This window comes from Calonectris borealis, chromosome 2, assembly GCF_964195595.1.
Source record: "Calonectris borealis chromosome 2, bCalBor7.hap1.2, whole genome shotgun sequence".
In the NCBI taxonomy this organism is placed as follows: domain Eukaryota; kingdom Metazoa; phylum Chordata; class Aves; order Procellariiformes; family Procellariidae; genus Calonectris; species Calonectris borealis.
Genome location: NC_134313.1, coordinates 153464142 through 153481660, shown reverse-complemented (window position 1 = coordinate 153481660; position 17519 = coordinate 153464142). Strand labels below are relative to the sequence as shown.

The 17519-nt window shown below is 37.7% G+C and overlaps 1 protein-coding gene across 1 annotated transcript in view; it reads left to right on the top strand.

Annotated features, from left to right (window-relative positions):
- Positions 1 to 45: 45 nt before the first annotated feature.
- ODAD2 (outer dynein arm docking complex subunit 2) overlaps positions 46 to 17519 on the top strand; it is a 92756-nt gene continuing 75282 nt past the window's right edge. The window contains 11 exon segments of the mRNA XM_075143983.1: positions 46 to 92; positions 773 to 1024; positions 3354 to 3511; positions 4800 to 4995; positions 5556 to 5662; positions 6105 to 6241; positions 7275 to 7391; positions 10281 to 10508; positions 10967 to 10974; positions 12214 to 12336; positions 12544 to 12688. Of these exon segments, the coding sequence (XP_075000084.1) occupies positions 801 to 1024; positions 3354 to 3511; positions 4800 to 4995; positions 5556 to 5662; positions 6105 to 6241; positions 7275 to 7391; positions 10281 to 10508; positions 10967 to 10974; positions 12214 to 12336; positions 12544 to 12688 (1443 nt within the window). The 5' untranslated portion in view covers positions 46 to 92; positions 773 to 800.

Sequence of the window (17519 nt, the reverse complement as noted above, 5' to 3'; positions counted from 1 at the left end):
GCGCCCGGGCCCCGTCCCCATAGCAACGCCGCCGGCCTCGGCCGCGGCCCGAGCGGCGATGGCGGGGTCCAGGGCGGCACATCCGGGGCAAGGTAGGGGGGCGAGCGGTGAGGGGCGTCCATCCGCCGGGCTCCTTGCGTCCCTGGGGGGCTCCGCACTGCCGCCGGGCGCCAGGATCCCTCCCGCCTCCTACAGCAGCCCTGACCCCAGCCTCTGCCCCGGGCACGCCGCGGAGCGCGGGTGGGCCGGCGCCATGCCGGGCGCCCCGGGCTCTCCTCGGGAGCGAGGCCTCCCCGCGCCCGTCTCACTTCGGCAGCTCTCGGCCCCTCCAGGCTTGACGGGCGGGTCTGTCACCCCGCTTTGTACTCCATTTAAAGAAAATGTCTGGGGGATGTCATTGTTGGGGGTTGTATGTGCCTGTCCCCCTGCACATATGGTCTCTAACGGTGGCATCAAGTTTGCAAGGAGAACCTGAGAGCCTTTTGTTACAGCCATAACAGAGGCCTTAGGCTCTCAGCTTCCTGAGTTTCTCGTAGCACCAGGAATTAATTAATCAAGATGAAAAACCCTATATTTTCACCAGATTTTCCTATTTCTTCAAAAATATTTGCAAGTTCTCTTCTTCTATTTCCCCACTTAGGGGATTTAAACAAGTTGAAAGAATCTAATCACTCATAGATATGTTTATTTCAAATTATAGCATCCACGGCATATTGCATTTATCATCTGAGAGCTCAGTTTGGTCATTCTCTAACTGTGTTTCTTTGCTAAGGTGTACATCTTTCATACTAGTTGAGACCATGGGAGCGGCATTGGCGAGAGCAGCTCAGTGGACTGCTGCTGGTTGTGGAACTGGCACACTCGAAATCACCCCTTTGAATGAATCTCTTTTAAATCAAATTATTAAGTTTGCGGAGGACTTCAGCACTAGACATCCTCGGGAAGCAGCATTTGTCTTCAGAGAGCCCCTTGAGTGGAAAACGCAATTGGGCTGTTCAGTATTTGGAGAGGGTTATGAGATCAAGTAAGTCTGAATTGCAGTGTGTTTCGAAGCAAAACTGTGCTCATTTAGCATAAAGAAAGCTTTAGTGTATTTGGGAGGCTGAAATGGGTGGGTTTTTTACTGATACATGTTGAAAATTTTGAGTTAAAATTTGTAGGGTTTTTTGAGTTTGAGACTATTCTACCTTGGTTGTGATACAGACCTGTTTAGTTAGTGATTTATACAACTTACATTGTTTATTCCCAAGACTTTTTACAACATGCATCTAACAGCGATTAACCCTGTGATTTCTGTTAGTGTTAGGAGTGGCTCCTGTGTGCTGGGTTGACCTTGGCTGGCCACCAGGTGCCCACCAAAGCCGCTCTATCACTCCCACTCAGTTGGACAGGGAGAGAAAAATAAGACGAAAGGCTCCTGGGTGAAGATAAGGACAGGGAGATCACTCACTGATTACCGCCACGGGCAAACCAGACTCAACTTGGGGAAATTAATTTAATTTCTTGCCAATGAAAAGTTAGAGTAGGATAATGAGAAATAAAAACAAATCTTAAAACACCTCTCCCCCACCCCTCCCTTCTTCCTGAGCTCAACTTCACTCCCGATTTTCTTTACCTCCTCCCCCCTGAGCGGCGCAGGGGGACAGGGAATGGGGGTTGCTGTCGGTTCAGAACGTGTTGTCTCTGATGTTCCTTCCTCCTCACACTCTTCCCCTGCTCCAGCATGGGGTCCCACCCACGGGAGACAGTCCTCCACGAATTTCTCCAACGTGAGTCCTTCCCACAGGCTGCAGTTCTTCACAAACTGCTCCAGCATGTGTCCCTTCCACAGGGTGCAGTCCTTCAGGAACAGACTGCTCCAGCGTGGGTCCCCCACGGGGTCACAAGTCCTGCCAGGACCCTGCTCCAGTGTGGGTCCTCTCTCCACGGGTCCCCAGGTCCTGCCAGGAGCCTGCTCCAGCGCGGGCTCTGCACAGGGTCACAGCCTCATTCGGGCACATCCACCTGCTCCGGCATGGGGTCCTCCACGGGCTGCAGGTGGATATCTGCTCCACCGTTAACCTCCATGGGCTGCAGGGACACAGCCTGCCTCACCATGGTCTTCACCGCGGGCTGCAGGGGAATCTCTGCTCCGGCGCCCGGAGCACCTCCTCCCCCCTCCTTCTTCACTGACTTTGGTGTCTGCAGAGTTCTTTCTCTCACATATTCTCACTTCGCTCTTCTGGCTGCTGTTGCCCCGCAGGTTTTTTTTCCCCCTTCTTAAATACGTTATCCCAGAGGCGCTACCACCATTGCTGATGGGCTCGGCCTTGGCCAGCGGCGGGTCCATCTTGGAGCTGGCTGGCAGTTGCTCTGTCGGACATGGGGGAAACTTCTGGCGGCTTCTCACAGCAGCCACCCCTGTAGCCGCCCCGCTACCAAAACCTTGCCATGCAAACCCAATACACTCCTGATTAAGCATAGGTGTTTTACTGCTGTTATTGAGGCAGATTAACAAGCACAGTCTTGCATTACAGCTTCTTTGTGAACAGTAATCTCCAAGTTCTTTCTAAGTAGGCAGTTTTAATATATTAACATGGTTTCAGTCTTAATCAGTAGTTATACTGCTGTAGCTTACTTATCAAATATTCTAACGGTTCTTTTAGTATTTGAAAATTAGTGCTGAAAAAATAATGATGATCAAGAGGTTTATGCTTCTTTTTTAATCTGGTGCTGACTGATTTTGCAATGATACCTAAGGCTTATACGATAGTAACTCTATTTAGTTTTTGTGATTCTTTGAACAATAACATAGCAAGGTGCCATGGATGCACACAATCATTTTTCTTGGCTAAATCACAAAGCTACTGGAAAATTTTCAGAGTTTTCCGTGATAAGTTGTCAAATTCAGGTTCTGTTTAGGTAACGCTGTAGAAATACCCTAATTCTGAGAAAATATTTTATTCCCTTCCACCAGAGAGTTTTTTCCAAATAAAAATATACATTTATATAATTTTAAGTCAGTTGTCATTTGTGAACCTAATACTCAGTAGTCTTGTAGAAGGAATATGCAGAATACGAGTGAATATTTTGTGAGGCCAAACAGCAGGTGTGACCAGTCCTGTAAGAATAGTTTTTCACAATTCAGCCTGTCAAAATTCTATTTAAAGATGTTGCCAAGGTAAAGCAAATGAGTTACAGATGTCTGATTTGCAGTGAATAAATTGGCTTACCTCTGAAGTTTTCAGAAATACAGTTTAAAGAAATGGTATATGCTTTATCATGTGAAGCTTGAATAACATTCAAGATTCTTCTCTAAAATTTGCTGTTTATTAAAGTTCTTATTTTAAAAAGATATAATTTAATTTTTCTAGCGAAGCAACTGTTCAGTCTGAAGCCAAAGGTAAAGATGGCCAACCATTGCTTCTCCTCACAGCATCAACTCTCAGAGTTCGCAGTTTTGACCAGCTGTCCTGTTTGCTACAAATTGCTATGGAAAGAAAGTTAAAGGAAGCACAAGCATGCCTTGAAGGTTTCCTTTCTTCTTTTTTTTTCATCTTTCCTCTCTCTTAAAAAATGTGTCTTCTCCTTCAATTCGTGTTTATGAAATGGGAAGAAAGAAAGGCATGCCTTCATTTTAAGTATATAAGAAGGTGTTGATTCATGAAGGTGGCTAAAGGTGCTGATCCAGAACTTAATGAAGTTTCTATTTCTTCTTTTATTTTCACAGAAATCAATAACAGAGAAATCTGGAATAAAGTTAAAATAAAACTGTTGAATCTCATATACAAATTCATGTATACTGAGTAATACCACAGCTATTGCAACAGACAGTAGGTTTAAATTTCTGAAAAAGAATGTCTTATTGGAGGCTAATAGTTTTTCCTATGTTTGTAGTTTAATCCTCTTTTAAAATGTTACATCCTTAAAAAATAACCAAAAAAAATTTATATGCTTAAGGCATTCTTACCTGCACAAGGTTCACAGTGAGCAATTCCAGCTTCCTCTCACAATGTTTTTTAAAATATAGGTACGAGTACTTTTACTATGTAATATTCAAGTCCTAGATTTTCAAACTGACAAGAAGACCCTCGGTATGCTAAACTGGATATCCTCCTCTCTTTGGAGGTAGAAGAGATTAGTAATATTCTTTGGTAATATTAATAGAAATTGCATCTGCAATACTAAAATATAAATGCTCATACTGAATTAAACTTCAGATCCATCTAATCCACGGTCCTGTCACTGACAGTGATCAACCATGAATAATAGGGAGGAACAGTATGGATAGGGCATTGTGCAAAGGCGTTCACAGATGCATGGGACTTCATTTGCAGGAACAGAGCAAAATGTTTTTGTGAAACCCATTGACATGCAGTTATGTCACTGTTTACCAAAAAGAACAGCTGGCATAGCTGAGGAAGTAATGGGGCCGTTGGGAATGCTGCTAGAAAACTTCAAAGATGTTGTTTATCACTAAATCATATTTCCAAAATTATCAATTTTCAGTGAGTTAAACCCATTGATTTCCTGTTTTGTTGATCAGCCAGGCATATTTTCTGGAAAGGGGGCTGTTCATAAAGGGAAGTATTTAATATTCACCTCTTGGTTGAATGAATCTTAATCTTTGTTGTGAAAAGCAATTTTGTTTGTTATGAAAAATTTCTTTTTGTTCGTAATGTTTTCATATTTTTAAAAGTGCATTTCAAATTACAACAGAGAGCTATGAAACAATACTTCATACAGTAATATTTGATGAATAACTATGCACATTATTAGAGTATAGTACCACATTATATGATTCTGTTTCATGTTTACAGCTAACAGAGATCCTATAGTGAAAATTCTTGGCCCTGAATATGGGACTGTTGAAGGAGAAGATATGTCCATGTTGCATTTATTTGACAAAGTGAAAAAAGATGATGACCCGGAAACAGAGGTGAAAATGAGAATCTTTCTTCTTCTTCATCAGCTGGATTTGCAACTGCTTAATAGTTCTTTGAAACACATTTCACAGTAAGTGCATTTCAAATGGAAACTAAGCATGTCAACCAGTGCATTTTTTTGTTTTATTGTTAAATCAGATTGGTTTCAACCCACAACATGTGCTTTTGGTGTGACATAAAAATAACTTTCACTGTTCACTAAGTTATTGAAAAAACATTTTTTTTCTGAAGATTTTGCTGTAGGTGTGAGTATGCAAGTGTGTGCCCGCGAGTGTGGTTTTTTTATTGCATATGTTTTGCATTTTGGTAGCAAATTGAAGTCATTTGTACAAACAACAAAGTTACAGTTAAATATTTTCAAGGAAATGTTTATTTCTTCATGGAAGCATATTAAGTATTACATTGAGTCTGTTTTGTAGTTACAAGGACTTCATATTATATATGGAACTAAAATTTCACTAAGCTAACAGATAAAATAAAGAAAAACAATGGGAGATGACCCATTTCCAGATTTTGTTGCTACTATTAAGACTCAGTGTAAAAGAAAAAAATAATGTAATATTCTCTTTTCATTTCTCTGAATACATTCTTTTGATTAATACATTTTAGTCCATTTTCTATTAATTGCAGAGACGTAAGACTAAATCCAGCTGCTATAAATAATGAAGTGAATCTTCTCAAGAATTTCTCTGGGAAAGGAGAAGATACAGTACTGGAATCACTGAAATATACATCAGGTCCAAATCTGATCATATCTCACATTTATATATACCTTTATTAAAGTACTCGACTTCCGTGTGAAATTTGCTAAATTAATTTCAGTAATAAATTTAAAGTGTTTATTTCTACTTTAAAGTTATAAAGTAAAATAAAAAGTGTTTTCAGATATGGAATGTTGTTCTTCAGCCTTTAGTTATAGAAATAATCTCCAATCATATGAATTTCTTCAGTGGAAGTAGAGGAAGTGAACTGAGTCCCTGATCCTGAAAAGTGCTAAGCACAGTTGCACGGGGCCACGGGTTACAGAGCTTTGCGTGATTAATTCCTAACACTATGAATTCTTAAGAATAAGGTATTGTTATGGGAATTTCATTTGTATGCATGTTATATTTATCATCAAGCATAACTATTAAAAATACTTTTAAACTGGATAAAAACACTAATGCTAATTGGTTACAGATTACACATTCTCTAATGGATGCCGAGCTCCTCCCTGGAGACAAGTGCATGGAGAAATTTGTTACTTAGTCATCAAACCACATGACACTGATCCTTTGTATATCACTTGCAGCACAGCAGGAGTGTTTTTAAATGGAGTAAGTAATAATAAAGGATACCATGGAGTGATGAATATTTTTATGTGCTAAAATCAAAAATCCATCAGGTTTAGGGTAGTGGTGTTGAGGCTGTAAGACCTGCAGAGTTAGTTTATAGGTACAGAAGGAGAAGACACGCTAATAAATGTATGCTAGTTTTCCCATATGTTTTGAGTCCTTTTTCTATAAATTTTATACTAGGAGTGTATTCTACACTTTTTGCTAGCAGTGTTTGTTTAGTCTTTAAAGGTGTCCTAACAGTCCTTCACACTATTCCTGTTTAAAAGTACTGTGGGACTAGATGCCTCTCTAGTGCCTCATTGCTCTTGATCTGAGGTGTAATATTATTGTGTGGCTAATATAGCTTGCTTTTGTCTTTTTATAAATGATAAGCAGTTCTTTTTCCTTTCAGTGGAAGTTTTTTAAAAAGTACCTCTTTTCTTCTACTTTTCATTTTGGTTACCTCTTTCCTTACAGATTTTATTTAGACATAATAGTCCCCCCTATGTATTTTAAGCAGTTACCAGAGCTCTTATATTCATTTTGAAGAGAGACTGATATCCGTCAGGTGTAACTCCACAAACTGATTTCCTAAGAGTTAAAAAATCCAGGGAGATTTTGACTTAGCACGTTTTTAATGGATGAAGCTCAAAGCTTGGGCTCAGTCAGGTCACATTATTTTCTGTGATTTTAGACATCTGCCATACTGCACTGGAAGCTCACATTTAGTTGGTTGTTTGCCATTAGGCATAAATTCTTTTCAGTGGAACTACCCACAGTACAATTAACTGATAGTAATTACTTGCAGAATTCTATGTAAGATCTTGATTATCTGTTGGGATCCATGGAGATGATCCGTGCATCTCTACAAAGCGTTATTGAAGTTTGATGGACTCTGTGCTGAGCATGAGACTTCTGTATATAATTCATTACAGTATGACCTCTGTGCTCTTTAGTAGTATTTTATGATGCAGATTAAATTACCCATGTAAGGTGATACTATTAATAATTTAAAATTTATTCTTTTTTTAAGGGTGAGATAAATGGTAAAGATGGCATTGACTATGAAAGAAAAAGTGATGTATATAAAGATATTGTCACATTTTTAAGGGAGAGATCACCTAGATTTGTAGAAAATATGGCTAAACAGGTATGTATTTACTGATACTGGGTGTAAATTCTACTTTGTACAAGCATACCTTGTACATTCCTAAGAATTACATTTTAAATCTGGCTGAATGTTTATGTTCTTTATCAAAGATAAATCTGTGATTAAATGAAGAATTTTAAAGACTCTGAAATGTATTTATTATTTTTCTTTGTATTTGTTTCAGTTTCTACTAAATATATTCATTTTGTAAATAGCAAATAATATACTATTTCACGTATTGTTCTATCATACCTTATTATGAGGTTTGATCCAATATGTGAAGTCAGTTTCTAATTTTGCATAAGAAATTTTGCTCGTCTTCCAGTGTTATTCTTTGTGGAGCACTGGAAATGTTAAAGCAGGAAAATATGATATCCTTACAGAAAAGGTCAGCTTTTTATGACAATATTTTTCTGTGATCAAAACCACTTAAATTTTTATCTTCATTCTTTGTAACAAAAATATAAATAATAGCCCAACTTTTTTACGAGAACTGCCTGATTTAAATATCAGAGCTGAGAGTTAAACACAATATGTTTAAGCTGAGCTTACACACAATATGTTGCCTCAGCCACTGCAAAATGCAAGTGTTTTGGCTTTTATTTAGAGCTCTCTATTAGCTAGAATCACATAGTGCTACTACAATTTTAGTTGTTTCATCATTCCTGATAAAAACTCTTTTTTTCAGATTTATAGTGTGGTTACAGATTAATAACTTGGTGGTAAAATTCATTACAGGCTAAAACCTGTCAAAAGTTTTATTGTGGTTATTTATATGCAATTTTAATTATTGCAAGAAGAAAGTCATTAACAGGGAAATTTTCTTATCCTTCAGTTCTGATTTTCTGGGAGGTAAGGCTGATATTTATTTTCTTTGAGATATAGATATTTGACAGTCCTGAAAGAACAGAGCATTTCAAGTTGTACACATAAGTACAGTAGCTCATATTAACAGTAATGGAATTAAATTTGTAAGTTGTTCTGTTTGAAAGTGCAGTAAGTTCCAAAATGTGTTTTATTTATCCCATAGGCAAGTATTTTTTAAATGTTTTATCTACATATTGGTTTACATTTCACAAATGTGACAATACATGAATGCTTTTAGACATAATTACTGGTTTAATGTATTTTCAAAGTGATTTGGCTTCATTTGGTGGTCATGAACAGTAAAATGATAATATTTTAATAATGTTTTACACTTCTAAACCTAGATGTTAATATAGATTAATGTTGATATCAGTAATAGAGATAACATACCTTTCTTTACTGGTTTTCTGCTCTTATAAAGATACTGTAGCTATTCAAGAAATGTGTACACTTATTAAATAAGAGTAAATAAATAGAATTTATCCTATTTTCCTTCAATTGTCATGTAAATCACTTACTCAGTATTCCCTGACTGTATAAATAAGTTTATGCTGAAGAATATAAATTATACCATTTTAAGGTTTAGGAATATCATATCATATTGCCTTGCTGAAGAGCTGGTTTAGTACATTCTGCATTCTAAAACTAGGGTTTAAACAAGTTAATACTGTAGAGCTGCAGAGCATTTGTATTTGAGGGAAAATCTTCTCTACTCTAGAACTCTGAAAAGCAGGGAAAAGTTGTATTTCCAAGTTGCTTACATGAAATAAATTATGACTGGAAATAGTTCTGATTTATTTTCTGAGGAGAGGAGAGCTTCAGAAAGCTCATTACATACACATATATTGCAAACCCAATTAACTTTTATAATATCTTCTTGGCCTTGTTTAAGCTAACATTTAGAATTGCTGTGTTGGCATATAGTGCTGTAGGAAACATACTTTTTAACATGTGCTTAGCTGGTCAAGCTACAGCATCAATTCCCCTGTGATTTGTCTAGTTTATCATGTTTTAAATTGTCTTGTCTAGAGTACATTTTCAGAATGAGATAATTAGCATGAGTTAGTTTATGATTATACAGTTGGGTCAGCAAGCCTGGAACAGCCGATTCACATCAGGGACTGGTCGAAAACAGACCATACTGTCTCCTAAGTCTCCTTAAAGTCTCTTAAGACTCCTCTTAAGTCTCCTTAAAACTGTCTTGAAGCAGATATATAAAGGAATGTCTTCACCTATCTGGTAGTGACAGCTGCAATAATAATAATAAGTAATGATTGTATGCTGTCTTTCCTGTAAAAATTGAATACGTTCCAGTAGAGAGTTGACAAGAGTCCGTTCTGTTCTGGATATTTTTGATCAGACATGGTACTAGACACAGACAGCTGAAGGATTGGTAGGTGCCACTCATCTCCATTCTTGTATGTGACTTGTTCAACAATGTTTTGTCCTGAGAAACGGAAGATGAAAAAACTGAAATGGAATGTGTTTATATTAATTCTAAACTATATCAAATTAAATTACTTGGAACTGAAGTCTAGCAGTTTATCATAGCCTATTTCCAGTTTTATGTTCATTATTTTCTTGTGGGAATTCTTTGTAAATCCTTTATGCAGGGAAATAGTTTTTATATGAATGATCCATTGAAGGCAGAATGACTGACTTTGCAATTCTAGATCTTAAAACTGATTTGGAATTAGGTTCTATAAAAGTGCTTGTGTCACAAATTATTTAACATACTAGAAATTGAACAACACCCAACATTCAAATATGTTCAGGAAGTTCCAAATTTAGCTAGTTCAGTTATTTCAAAAATTTTAATTTGCACACGGTAACAGCTACTTTCCAGATTAATGTTTCATTCTTTTAAAGGCAATATGATTTTATCCTTATAATCTAATTCTACATTTAATACATACAATTTTTAAGCACAGCATCCTGGAATTCTGCTTGTAACTTACTGTTTTAATATGCATTATTCATATAGCAGTACGACTGACAAACCATGTCTCCTTCTTTTATTAGGAATATAATTTTTTTAAAGAACCAACATATGAGAAGAATTATCAATGTATGGAAGTAGTTTATGCTAAGGTCTCTGGCCAATCCCAGAACCTTTATGATTTTACCGAAAAGAATGTATGTGAGAAAGTGAAAAGTTCTGCAGCAAGAAGGAGATCCATTAACAAGAAGAAATTAGAACCATCTATGAAGTGGAAGAATACTGGGCTTTCTGCTTCCCACAGATAAGTAGTTGTCTTTATAATTGAATTTTCCTATAGATCTCTCTAAACTGTGCTAACGATTGGACTGCATGTTATAGGTTTGTGTTATTATCTTAAGTTAGGAGCAATAAAACAAAATTTACTACATGTTAATTTCTAAGAAGAGAATAGAGACTACCAAAGAGATTTCTCTGTTTTCTTCTGTCATGCAACAACTTTGATGATGTTATGTCATTTCCACAGCAAGGCAGAAAAATATCTTGCAACCATCTGCAGTACTCGTCCTCCAGGACTGTGATATTATCATACTTTTGGTGTAAAATGCCCTTTAAAGCAAGACAGAGTAGACAATCTAATCTAAACCACACTTTCTGAGGGAGGCAAAAGAGATCCAGGATGGAAAATCAGGATGACTATTACTTGCACTACCAATTTTTAATGATTTCATATTACATGAGCCACTTTTCTAGCTCTGCTTAGCAACAGTCTTCACTGTTGAGATTATTTCAAAGTTTGGACACCCAAAAATACACTATACATATATTGGATATTGTTGGATTTTTCCCGATTTTGTGTTAATGGAGGAAGAAGAATATCTGAAGGAAAGGCTTTGATTGCCATCCTACAAAAAAAAGTCAGTATCTTCTCAAGTCTGCCAATTTGACATGCTGCAAGAAACACTTCAAGAGATTTTGGGTGTGACCTACAGTCATCAGTTAAAAAAATGTGGTTTTCCAGAGACAAGAGTTTATCTTTTTCCACAGTCATTGTTAGAGTCTAGATGTAGTGAAATTGGCTGTAATCATGAGTAGTATTCTCTTTTATTGTTGTGACTGTATAGCATGACCAGCCCAGGCTCGAAAGGACATTTTGTTTTCACAACATTGTAAATTAGGGCCAAAAAAGCACCAGAGATTGTGCCCGGTTAGGCCTAGGAGTCTTCTTGGAATATGAGGAAAGCAAGATATATTGTATTCAGCATGATCAAAGCTATGGAACAGCTCAGTGTGTGGAAGAACCAGGCAGACCAGAACTCTTCTGCCTGGAAAAAATATGTCTGGGGGACAATAAGACAGATACAAAAAATCATGACTGGAGACGGTAAATAGGGAACAGATAGACACTGTCAATTCTAGTAGAAGAACAAAGGGCATCAAATGAAAATGAGCCAGTGAGACCAGTTCAGAACAAAGGGAGAAGCTTCTTCATACAACACATGGCTAAGCTCTAAAATTCTTTGCCACAGGATGGTAGAGGCCATTTGTTTATGTGAGTTCAAAAAGCAACAAGACACATTCATGGAATAAAAATCCATCCAAAATTGTTAATGCAAGGATGATCAGGAGTTCCCTGAATCACAATGTGCTGAAGAATATTCTGGAAAAAAATAATTTCCAAGTTCTTCTATTGTTCTTCTGCTGTTACCTAGATAGCTGCTATCGGTCATGGTTGGAGATGGTATGCTAGGATAAATGGACCTGTGGTCTGTCTGCATATACTCATTCTTTGTTCTTGTGTCACATACAGGTCAGCATAATATAATTTTTCTAATATTCCACTATTTTATTAAAGCAAAATTAGTCACTTAAGGCACAGCATACTTTCTGTTTAATGAAGTTTATTGTGTAGGTTCATAAGCTCATATGTACTGACATAATATGTGTCCAACCATAGCTTTTCGGTTCTATGTATATATATAACAATTTTTTTTTAAATAAAAACAAATATTTTAGTGACAAGGCCGCAAAAAAAGATACTGAAGAAGAAGGGAGAAGTAGTACTGTGTCTCTGAAAATCAAAAAGAAAGCCAGTGGCATTTCTTCTGAATCTGTTAAAATACAACCAGCTTCAAAATGGTATGGGTTATTTACCTTTCTTCCTTCAATTCTTTTATTTTTATTTTCCATATGTACAGTAATTATCACCATACTTAGTATTTGGCAATGTCAATTTTATTTTTCTAATTCTGTTATTAGGCAGTGTTGCCATACCTGTTTAAAATGTGCTTGTTCATATTAGTTTATAGCTGTTTAAAATGGGTGATGCTGTTTATTTATTTTTAGTAAGACATCAGGCAGGTTTGAAGATGTTAGTGAAAGTTCCTCAGAGACTGAGGAAGATGAAGAACAGCCTGTACGTCATCAGGAAGGAAACACCGATTTGCCCTCAGAATACTGGGGAATTCAGAAACTTGCAAAATATTTAAAGGTACATAAGAAGCGTTGATAAATTTCATAAAAAAAAAAAGCTACTCTTTACCTTCTACATCTGAGGACACCAGATCAGCTCCTCATCCTTTCTATCTTCCACATCTTTTAAAATAGCCTTGCTATGTAGTGTGTTCAAATCCTGGAACTGTGGACTTTCCTATCACACACCCATTTCTCCTGCATTTTCTTAATCTGCTATTTTTGGCTTATATAGACCCTTAGATTAAACCATCTGTTCAGTGTTATTTAAAACTTAAGATGGTATAATTTCTTTATTAATTATTGGGTTTCTGTTCTGCTTTTTGGGTGAAACTTTCCAAGATATTTCTTTATGTGGATAGTAACTTTCAAGAGTTTTTATTAAAACTGAATACTTGCCTAAAGTCTTTCATCAACTATGATTAATGCATGACTGAAGTAATTCTAACATGGTCTTCTGTCTGGGTAGATGCTGTTAGTGGACAAGAAAATGTATGATAAACAGGCATCCTCTAAAACAACAAAAAAAAGCTTTTTTACACAGACTTGTTGAAAATCTTTTGGAACCTATAAATATAGACGTTTAGAATTCTGTGTATGTCTGAAACACGTAAAAAGCCAACAACCCTACTATTCTGGAAAACTCTAAAACTATGTTTTTCCCTCAGGAGAAATTCCTTTACAAGTTTGTACTGGAATTTATGTACTGTAAGTTACTAATAAAAGCGCTGGTTTATTTGGTTTTTTGAGTACAACTACAGAGTATACACATCCGACTGATAAAATGATGGTGCTGGCATTTGGTACAGCAGAAATACTTGTGAGGAATAAGCAAAGCTTTGGCTGCTTCCAGTCCTTTAACCATTGTAGAAGAGTAACTTAGTCTTTTAAATAGTTTTCAGTGCACTCACACTGCTTGTTCTCAGTTCGTGTGTGTGGGGCCTATCCTAGTGGCTGTAGCCAAAGAGACACAGAAAAGCATGGATAATACAAATCTTTCTACAATTCTCTTTGCCTTTTATTTTCTAGGTTGGACCTCTATATTCTTGGCATTTTGGCTACGCTAAAATAACCCTTTGCAAGTGTAATCAGGTGTAACATTCAGCATTTAACTTGCTTAGTTATCCGCTAAAGCTAAACATACTATATGCACATTTTGCATGATACAATTGTTTCTATTTGCATATAATTACAGTTCAAGGTGTTATTTTCAAATCTTTCAATCTACTAATAGCTTGCTTCTGTCTGTCTTATGGACCACCTCTTTGTACTTTTCTGAGAGCTCAGAGAAATAACCATGCTACTTTTTAGTAAAGACCCAAGGTCCTCCTGGAGAGATACTTGGAATTCATTACTGTTGACGAACTCCCAGAAATCTTTTCATTGGCCCATCTATGGACCACCCTCTTTACTGACAAGGCTCTTCTCTCCTGGTTCCATAATTCTCAAACTCCCTTTCCCCTTTAGACCCTTCATGTAATCATGTTTAGAGTTTAGTATTGGACCTGATTGAATACTATATATATGCTTGCATGAAACCTCTTCTGAATGAAGAGTGAGAATGGCAAATAGGAAAATATATTTTTCATGCTCCTCTGTTTTATAAATGAGTATATTTTGTTCCAGCTGTCAACAACCAAAATTACTTAATGGCTTAGAACTAGAAAAAGAAAGGGGAGCGTTTTTGATCAAATTGTGAGTACCTGTTAAGAAGTGTTTATAATACAAAATTCTATCATATGAAGAAGTTTTGTTATGAAAATTCAAATGTATACTTGTTTATGTATTCATGCACACCCGAGTCTTCCAATAGTTCTTTAAATTAGACGTAAATTAAACAAAGTACTTGAAGATACTCTTAAAATAGTTCTCTGTTGATTCTTAGCTACGTAAAGCAAGAAATCCCTAGTGTCAGATAAAGCTGAAAAGAGATGCCTCAGTGCCATACCACAGACAGTGGTTGAAATTTTTATTGATGGAGTGCTACTTTAGCTTGCACATGGAATTCATTTTAATTCAAGTATAAATACTGCACTTCTGGCCAGACTTAGGAGATTTTTTGGCATTCTTGTTGTTCATGTAGGCAAGTGTTCATGACACATGCAACATAAGAGAAAATAAATTTATGACTGCAATATTTAAGTATCTACAAGCATATTTATATAGAAGCACAAATTTCAGAGGGCTTGTGTGTCTTCAAAGGTTGTATACGTTATTTGCACATCTTGAAAATTTAATGAAAAGCCTTAAATAATAGATGTTTGAGATACCAAGTTAGAAAATATAATAATTTATAGATGCGACCATTTTTTAAATTCTGCTACCTAGTTTTTATACCAATGTTAGATTGTCATTAAAACTTAAAAAGATGTTTGCTTCCTGTATAAAGCAAACTTGCCAGATCCTGTGAATTGTGCCTGTAGACTATGTATTTGTATACCTCTTCATGGATAGAAAATTTCAGTGCAGGGGAAATTCCCTTCTGACTTTTTGCCCTTCTCCATTCCCCCTCCTTTCTGGGAAAGAGCAGCCATGTTGGAATTGCTCCACTGGGAAGCAGCTGCTTCTGTGGTCTGGCTCCTTGTCCTACCTTCAAGCTTCCCAGGGCTGTGAAACAGAAGATGGAGCATGTGTGCTCTTGCCATGTCTCCCCATCGACTTAAGAATGGGGAGCGCAGATAGATCAGTGAGCTTGGTGATGGTGTTGTGTTAGGCATCTTTTGGGGCTAGAGTAAATAAAATTGTAATGAAGCGCTCTGTTGATGTTTGTAACAGTGAGATTCACTCAGGAGAGCCTGCTTCAGATTTCACATTATTTATTAAAGTAGTGCTTCTGAAGTATTACATTTCTAGGGGAAGGGCTACATTTTACATGAGAAAAATTTTAGGAATAGGGTGAAGAGGTCACATTTTACAATGATCTTTTTAATATAAATACGAAAAAAAAGGTGATGATAGCTGGGCACAATGCTTTGTGCTGCCTGCTGTCGAGCACTGATTATTGCCAGTTTTAAGATAAAATTGAGATGTTGAGAGGTGAATTGGGGCTGGTGACTGCGCCAGGAATAACTCCAATCTCCAGAATAAGTCTTTAATCCCTTAAGCCTTTGTGCTGTTCGGTTTTGGTTCCCTGTAAGGGTGTGATTTATATGTATACCTATGCCAGGGTGAGCTCTGGATAAAGTTCTGCAGGACCTTGTCAGTTACAGAATTCTTCCTTCAGTTTCTTACCTGGAAAGTCATTCTACTTTCGGCTGTATTTCAGGGGTATACTAGTGAAACTAGTCAAGTCTTACACCTCATGTAAAATATCCACTGATTTTATATCTGTTTTGAATTACTCCAGCTCCAACGACCTCATTCCCAGAACAACACTGTGTTTCTTTTCTACTTTGGAATCATAGGTGGACAAACCTGCTGTCTCTCTCCAGCTGCTTGCATCTTGTGCCAGGTCCAGGAGCTGGAGAAAGGCTATGGCGCTGCACAGGAGCTAGGGAGGATGTGCCTGAGTATGGCCTTGAACACCAGCTCCCAGGTGCCTGTGTGTGCTAGTGCTGCATTGCAGTGGATGGCTGGGAAGGGAGGACATCTGTCACGTGAATCAGTGAAATCTCATTGACTGGACAAGGAAACGTTTGAAAGAACTGTGGGGTACACTGGGTGTATTCAGGTCTGCTCTACAGCTGCATTTTGGCAGGACCTTTGGAAGACTGTTGCGTCTGCAGCTGGCAGGAGGCCCCTCTGTATTGGGCTTACATTACACAAAGATGGCAAACAGTCCAGGGAGGTACGAATGTATAGGAATATTCCTTCTGGTCTTTGTCTCTTCCCTTTTCTTTCTGTCCAACTCCCTCTAAAAGTCCTTACTTATTTCTAGGCAATTGGGTCAAGGAAGTGAAAGTCTTAAAAGACCAAAGCTATGGGTCTAGTTCTTACAGTGCATGTGTTGCAGTGAGTATTGGCTGGGCAAGACCTACTGCCCATCACTTCTACTTCCCCTTTGCAGTGCAAGCAGAGCTGCGCCGGGAGGATGTAGTGTGGCTGCTGCACCGCAGGCAGAGTTTGTTCACAGGAAGCTCAAAGTTATCAGTTAGGGAAATGCAGCTGTGTGTTGGCTTGCAGGAAGGAATAGTGGATCCCTAGCTGAGCTCTTTGTACATGGAGGGCACTTAAATTCTTGGGGAAGAAAGGTACAGGTTAGAAATGCAGAAAGTCAAATAGACAGTGAAAAGATGCAGGGAGGCTCTGCCAGGAGCTAAGATGCAGGATCTGAAATGAGAGGTTCATGTAGCTATTGTTGATAAACAATATGGGATAGTTTTATTCCCCAGGAAAAGACAGGAAGGTCTGGAGGTTGGAATCTAGGGGCTTGGGGCAAACCAGAGTGCAGGAAATCCATGTATGCATGAAAGGTAGGACAGGGTGGACAGGGAGGGTCCAAACTATTACAGAAACAGGGAGCCTGTTTCAGAACTTTTGAGGACCAAGTCTTAAACGGCAGTTGCATGTGTCGGGGGGGAGTTCTTTTGCACTGTATATGCAAGGTTTGCAATGTGACATTTCTCTACTTGGAGGGGAAGGAGGAGGCAGTCAGCAACTGCCTGAACACTTCCCTACTATGCATTAATATAAAGTCAGTCACAGTTTATCTCTAAGATGAGACTTGTCATATCTGAGGTCTAAGGTTTTAGATACCTGAAAAATAGATATCTTCCTCATAACATTTTGCGATAGAAAACATCCAGCCTTTCAAAACAAATTATTACTTACTTTACAAATGAAAATTGTGTAGCAGTCTCAACCCTCCTGTGGTTTAACAGGTGGTGTATACAGCAACTCTTTTATATGAA